Source organism: Sinocyclocheilus grahami, unplaced genomic scaffold (genome assembly GCF_001515645.1).
Source record: "Sinocyclocheilus grahami isolate Dianchi unplaced genomic scaffold, SAMN03320097.WGS_v1.1 scaffold163.1, whole genome shotgun sequence".
In the NCBI taxonomy this organism is placed as follows: Eukaryota; Metazoa; Chordata; class Actinopteri; order Cypriniformes; family Cyprinidae; genus Sinocyclocheilus; species Sinocyclocheilus grahami.
The window spans coordinates 1-5,858 of record NW_015505342.1 but is presented as its reverse complement, the minus strand read 5'-3'; the positions used below and the strand labels follow the sequence as shown (position 1 = coordinate 5,858).

The window sequence follows — 5,858 nt, the reverse complement described above, 5'->3', positions numbered from 1 at the left end:
ATCACAAATGCAGACATGGTTTTATGTTTACGCAGCGCGATGCAACGCAATGCGTAAAAAGACAGTATAAGTCATTATAGTCCATAATTATGTCCCCACTGGATGCAACAAATGCCTCATTTATAATGGGTTTAATGTTTTTGTCTCGTCGCACAAGGCATCACAGTATGGTAAGGGGCGTAACATTTCCATCACACGCTTGAGGTATTCAGCCAATCACAACGCACTGGATAGCTGGCCAATCAGAGCACACCTCGCTTTTCAGACCGATGAGCTTTATAAAAATCTACGCGTTTCAGAAAGGCGGGGCATAGAGGAGAAACAATAATGTACAGTATGTGGAAAATAATGGGGGTTTTTTACCTTAAACCGCATAAACACATTTCATTACACCAAATACACAAAATAATGTTCTTTTTAGCAACATCATATGACCCCTTTAATATAGTGAAAATGTATGGAAAGTATTATGGAAAAAAAATAATCACACTTTTCTGTAAATCCATATATAATAAACTAAAACTGGTTTTAGAATAGTTGTATAGATTATATTGGTATACAGTGGGTACGGAAAGTATTCAGACCTCCTTAAATTTTTCACTCTTTGCTATATTGCAGCCATTTGCTAAAATCATTTAAGTTAATTTTTTTTCCTCAATGTACACACAGCACCCCATATTGACAGAAAAACACAGAATTGTTGACATTTTTGCAGATTTATTAAAAAATAAAAACTGAAATATCACATGATCCTAAGTATTCAGACCCTTTGCTCAGTGTTTAGTTGAAGCACACTTTTGATCTAATACAGCCAGTATTACAGAGTCTTTTTGGGAAAGATGCAACAAGTTTTTCAGGGGATCCTCTGCCATTCCTCCTTGCAGATCCTCTCCAGTTCTGTCAGGTTGGATGGTAAACGTTGGTGGACAGCCATTTTTAGGTCTCTCCAGAGATGCTCAATTTGGTTTAAGTCAGGGCTCTGGCTGGGCCATTCAAGAACAGTCACAGAGTTGTTGTGAAGCCACTCCTTTGTTATTTTAGCTGTGTGCTTAGGGTCATTGTCTTGTTGGAAGGTAAACCTTTGGCCCAGTCTGAGGTCCTGAGCACTCTGGAGAAGGTTTTCGTCCAGGATATCCCTGTACTTGGCCGCATTCATCTTTCCCTTGATTGCAACCAGTCGTCCTGTCCCTGCAGCTGAAAAACACCCCCACAGCATGATGCTGCCACCACCATGCTTCACTGTTGGGACTGTATTGGACAGGTGATGAGCAGTGCCTGGTTTTCTCCACACATACCGCTTAGAATTAAGGCCAAAAAGTTCTATCTTGGCCTCATCCGACCAGAGAATCTTATTTCTCACCATCTTGGAGTCCTTCAGGTGTTTTTTAGCAAACTCCATGTGGGCTTTCATGTGTCTTGCACTGAGGAGAGGCTTCCGTCGGGCCACTCTGCCATAAAGCCCCGACTGGTGGAGGGCTGCAGTGATGGTTGACTTTCTACAGCTTTCTCCCATCTCCCGACTGCATCTCTGGAGCTCAGCCACAGTGATCTTTGGGCTCTTCTCCCCCGATAGCTCAGTTTGGCCGGATGGCCAGCTCTAGGAAGGGTTCTGGTCGTCCCAAACGTTCCATTTAAGGATTATGGAGGCCACTGTGCTCTTAGGTACCTTAAGTGCAGCAGAATTTTTTTTGTAACCTTGGCCAGATCTGTGCTTTGCCACAATTCTGTCTCTGAGCTCTTCAGGCCGTTCCTTTGACCTCATGATTCTCATTTGCTCTGACATGCACTGTGAGCTGTAAGGTCTTATATAGACAGGTGTGTGGCTTTCCTAATCAAGTCCAATCAGTATAATCAAACACAGCTAGACTCAAATGAAGGTGTAGAACCATCTCAAGGATGATCAGAAGAAATGGACAGCACCTGAGTTAAATATATGAGTGTCACAGCAAAGGGTCTGAATACTTAGGACCATGCGATATTTCAGTTTTTATTTTTTAATAAATCTGCAAAAATGTCAACAATTCTGTGTTTTTCTGTCAATATGGGGTACTGTGTGTACATTAATGAGGGAAAAAAATTAACTTAAATGATTTTAGCAAATGGCTGCAATATAACAGAGTGAAAAATTTAAGGGGGTCTGAATACTTTCCGTACCCACTGTATATAGAAGTTTTATTTCAACATTTTTTTCCCTAAAACTGTGTTTAAATTGAATTTTGTAAGTTTTCTGTTACTCTGATAGTATGTCATGCATTATAATTAAGTGAAGTATATTCATTTAAAATGGTGTTAAACCATATTTACCATTAAATAATAGCATTAATAATACAGATCTATACATATCTACAAATATCTTTTATTAATTTATTTTCATTTGTTTTGTTTTTTTTTGGAGCGCATCCTATGTGTGTACACTTATGAATAAATACAGAAATATTGAGATATATTAAATGTTGTCATGTGTAAATATAAATAAATGTATATTAATGATATATTTAAAATTTATATAAATATATATAAAACATTTGGTATTACAATACTGGTATTAAAATGTAATGTAGTGAAATTAAATTAAAACTTGAAATAAAATTGGCCTTTAAATAATGGCATTAATAATACAAAAATAATTCAAAGTACTGAACATTTTTCCAAGTTAATCGAAAAAGTGCAAGCATCACTATTACTTTTGTTAAACACGATCAGTTTTTCACTCAAGATCTGCATCTGTACTGAAATAAATTGTGGTTCACACATGTTGATTGTGTCCCTGCGGTGTAGCACTGCTTAATCACTCCTCTTCCTATCAGAAAATGGCCTCAACTCTAATCCAATTTGTAGTTTAGCAGATTATTTTGAAGAAAATAAGAATTATTGAATTATTATTACAGAATTGTTTCAGACAATCTGCATTAGGGCATTCTGGGTAGGACAAAGAGCTCACCCTAAAAATAATATCTGGTTTTGTTTATATTCAGTGGGTACGGAAAGTATTCAGACCCCTTAAATTTTTCACGATGCAACAAGTTTTTCACATCTGGATTTGGGGATCCTCTGCCATTCTTCCTTGCAGATCCTCTCCAGTTCTGTCAGGTTGGATGGTAAACGTTGGTGGACAGCCATTTTTAGGTCTCTCCAGAGTTGCTCAATTTGGTTTAAGTCAGGGCTCTGGCTGGGCCATTCAAGAACAGTCACAGAGTTGTTGTGAAGCCACTCCTTCGTTATTTTAGCTGTGTGCTTAGGGTCATTGTCTTGTTGGAAGGTAAACCTTTGGCCCAGTCTGAGGTCCTGAGCACTCTGGAGAAGGTTTTCGTCTAGGATATCCCTGTACTTGGCCGCATTCATCTTTCCCTTGATTGCAACCAGTCGTCCTGTCCCTGCAGCTGAAAAACACCCCCACAGCATGATGCTGCCACCACCATGCTTCACTGTTGGGACTGTATTGGACAGGTGATGAGCAGTGCCTGGTTTTCTCCACACATACCGCTTAGAATTAAGGCCAAAAAGTTCTATCTTGGCCTCATCCGACCAGAGAATCTTATTTCTCACCATCTTGGAGTCCTCCATGCGGGCTTTCATGTGTCTTGCACTGAGGAGAGGCTTCCGTCGGGCCACTCTGCCATAAAGCCCCGACTGGTGGAGGGCTGCAGTGATGGTTGACTTTCTACAACTTTCTCCCATCTCCCGACTGCATCTCTGGAGCTCAGCCACAGTGATCTTTGGGTTCTTCTTTACCTCTCTCATCAAGGCTCTTCTCCCCCGATAGCTCAGTTTGGCCAGCTCTAGGAAGGGTTCTGGTCGTCCCACACGTCTTCCATTTAAGGATTATGGAGGCCACTGTGCTCTTAGGAACCTTAAGTGCAGCAGATTTTTTTTTGTAACCTTGGCCAGATCTGTGCCTTGCCACAATTTTGTCTCTGAGCTCTTCAGGCAGTTCCTTTTGACCTCATGATTCTCATTTGCTCAGACTTGCACTGTGAGCTGTAAGGTCTTATATAGGTGTGTGGCTTTCCTAATCAAGTCCAGTCAGTATAATCAAACACAGCTGGACTCAAATTAAGGTGTAGAACCATCTCAAGGATGCTCAGAAGAAATGGACAGCACCTGAGTTAAATATATGAGTGTCACAGCAAAGGGTCTGAATACTTAGGACCATGTGATATTTCAGTTTTTCTTTTTTAATAAATCTGCAAAAATGTCAACAATTCTGTGTTTTTCTGTCAATATGGGGTGCTGTGTGTACATTAATGAGGAAAAAAAATTAACAAATGATTTTAGCAAATGGCTGCAATATAACAAAGAGTGAAAAATTTAAGGGGGTCTGAATACTTTCCGTACCCACTGTATATAGAAGTTTTATTTCAACTTTTTTTCCCCTAAAACTGTGTTTAAATTGAATTTTGTAAGTTTTCTGTTACTCTAATAGTATGTCATGCATTATAATTAAGTGAAGTATATTAATTTAAAATGGTGTTAAACCATATTTACCTTTAAATAATAGCATTAATAATAAAGATCTATACATATCTACAAATATCTTTTATTTATTTATTTATTTTCATTTGTTTGGGTTTTTTTTGGAGCGCATCCTATGTGTGTACACTTATGAATAAATACAGAAATATTGAGATATATTAAATGTTGTCATATGTAAATATAAATAAATGTATATTAATGATATATTTAAAATGTATATAAAACATTTGGTATTACAATACTGGTATTAAAATGTAATGTAGTGAAATTAAATTAAAACTTGAAATAAAATTGGCCTTTAAATAATGGCATTAATAATACAAAAATAATTCAAAGTACTGAACATTTTTCCAAGTTAATCGAAAAAGTGCAAGCATCACTATTACTTTTGTTAAACACGATCAGTTTTTCACTCACATGTTTTCTGTGCATCCAGACTCCGGCCGTGTTTTGGAGGTGACGGACCTTCCAGCTGGCATCAGTCGAGTGGAAGCAGACTCTTTACTGGCAGAACTGAGCAAAGTTGGCGCTCTCATAAAATGGCTGCCCAAACCTCCGTCCCCCAGCCAATCAGAGGGAGCGGACATTACGAACTCTCACGACCTGGCATCCACATACACCATCCTGGCCTTGTTCCCGTCGAAATACGCAGCGCAGAGCGCGCTTCAAAAACTCAACAGCTCCATCACCAAATTCAAACTGAGAACTAGCAACGAACAGCACACGCTCGCCAGATCCAGCTCTCAGTGAGGCCACGCCTCTTCCTCTCTTTCCACCAATCACCACCATTGCCTCAGGCTCACTTCCTGCTATTTCAGTCATACCCTACTGGCTTTGTTTTTTGTTTGTTTGTTTTTTGTTTGTTTTCGCACCACTATGGCTTGATCAAAATGGGTTTGTTACTTTCGAATGGGGTTTTCATGCTAGTTTGTTTAAAAAAAAAATCGAATGTTGTAGTTAAATTGTTCTTTCACTGTTTCAGATGAATTATCTAGCGTTGTTATTGAAACAAAACCAAAACGAATTCAAATGAGACATGTTTGGCTTGTTCTTCTGTTCATTTTGAATAGACCAGGATCGCAAAACTGAAACCGGAGCATGTTGTTTGGGGTTTGTTTGTTGTTTTTTTTCCCGCAAATGGCACATCATACAAAACTAAGTGTTTTTTTTTTTTCTTAAGCGAATGGAAATAAACAACCAAACATGCAACAACTGACCCATGAACGTGAAGACGGGACACAAGGGAACACTTTTCGACTTGTGCCTTTGAGCAGGGACGTTGAAAAACAACGTCCAAAAATGTGTAATTTATACTGTAGCCGAATCCAAATAAGCAAGTCTTTTTTTTTTTTCTTCGTCCGAGAGTCTTCTCGGCTTTTGGCTCT

At 38.7% G+C, this 5,858-nt stretch overlaps 2 protein-coding genes across 2 annotated transcripts in view; both read left to right on the top strand.

Moving 5' to 3' along the window:
- Positions 1–2,826, top strand: part of LOC107593074 (R3H domain-containing protein 1-like) — a 39,193-nt gene extending 36,367 nt beyond the window's left edge. Inside the window, exons 25-26 of the mRNA XM_016282658.1 lie at positions 858–862; positions 2,808–2,826. Coding sequence (XP_016138144.1) covers positions 858–862; positions 2,808–2,826 — 24 coding nt within the window. The remainder of the gene's footprint in view (positions 1–857; positions 863–2,807) is intronic.
- Positions 2,827–4,838: 2,012 nt separating this feature from the next.
- Positions 4,839–5,717, top strand: LOC107593033 (R3H domain-containing protein 1-like). The gene has a single exon (XM_016282609.1). The coding sequence runs from the start codon at positions 4,891–4,893 to the stop codon at positions 5,221–5,223; it is 333 nt and encodes a 110-aa protein (XP_016138095.1). The 5' UTR covers positions 4,839–4,890; the 3' UTR covers positions 5,224–5,717.
- Positions 5,718–5,858: the final 141 nt, after the last annotated feature.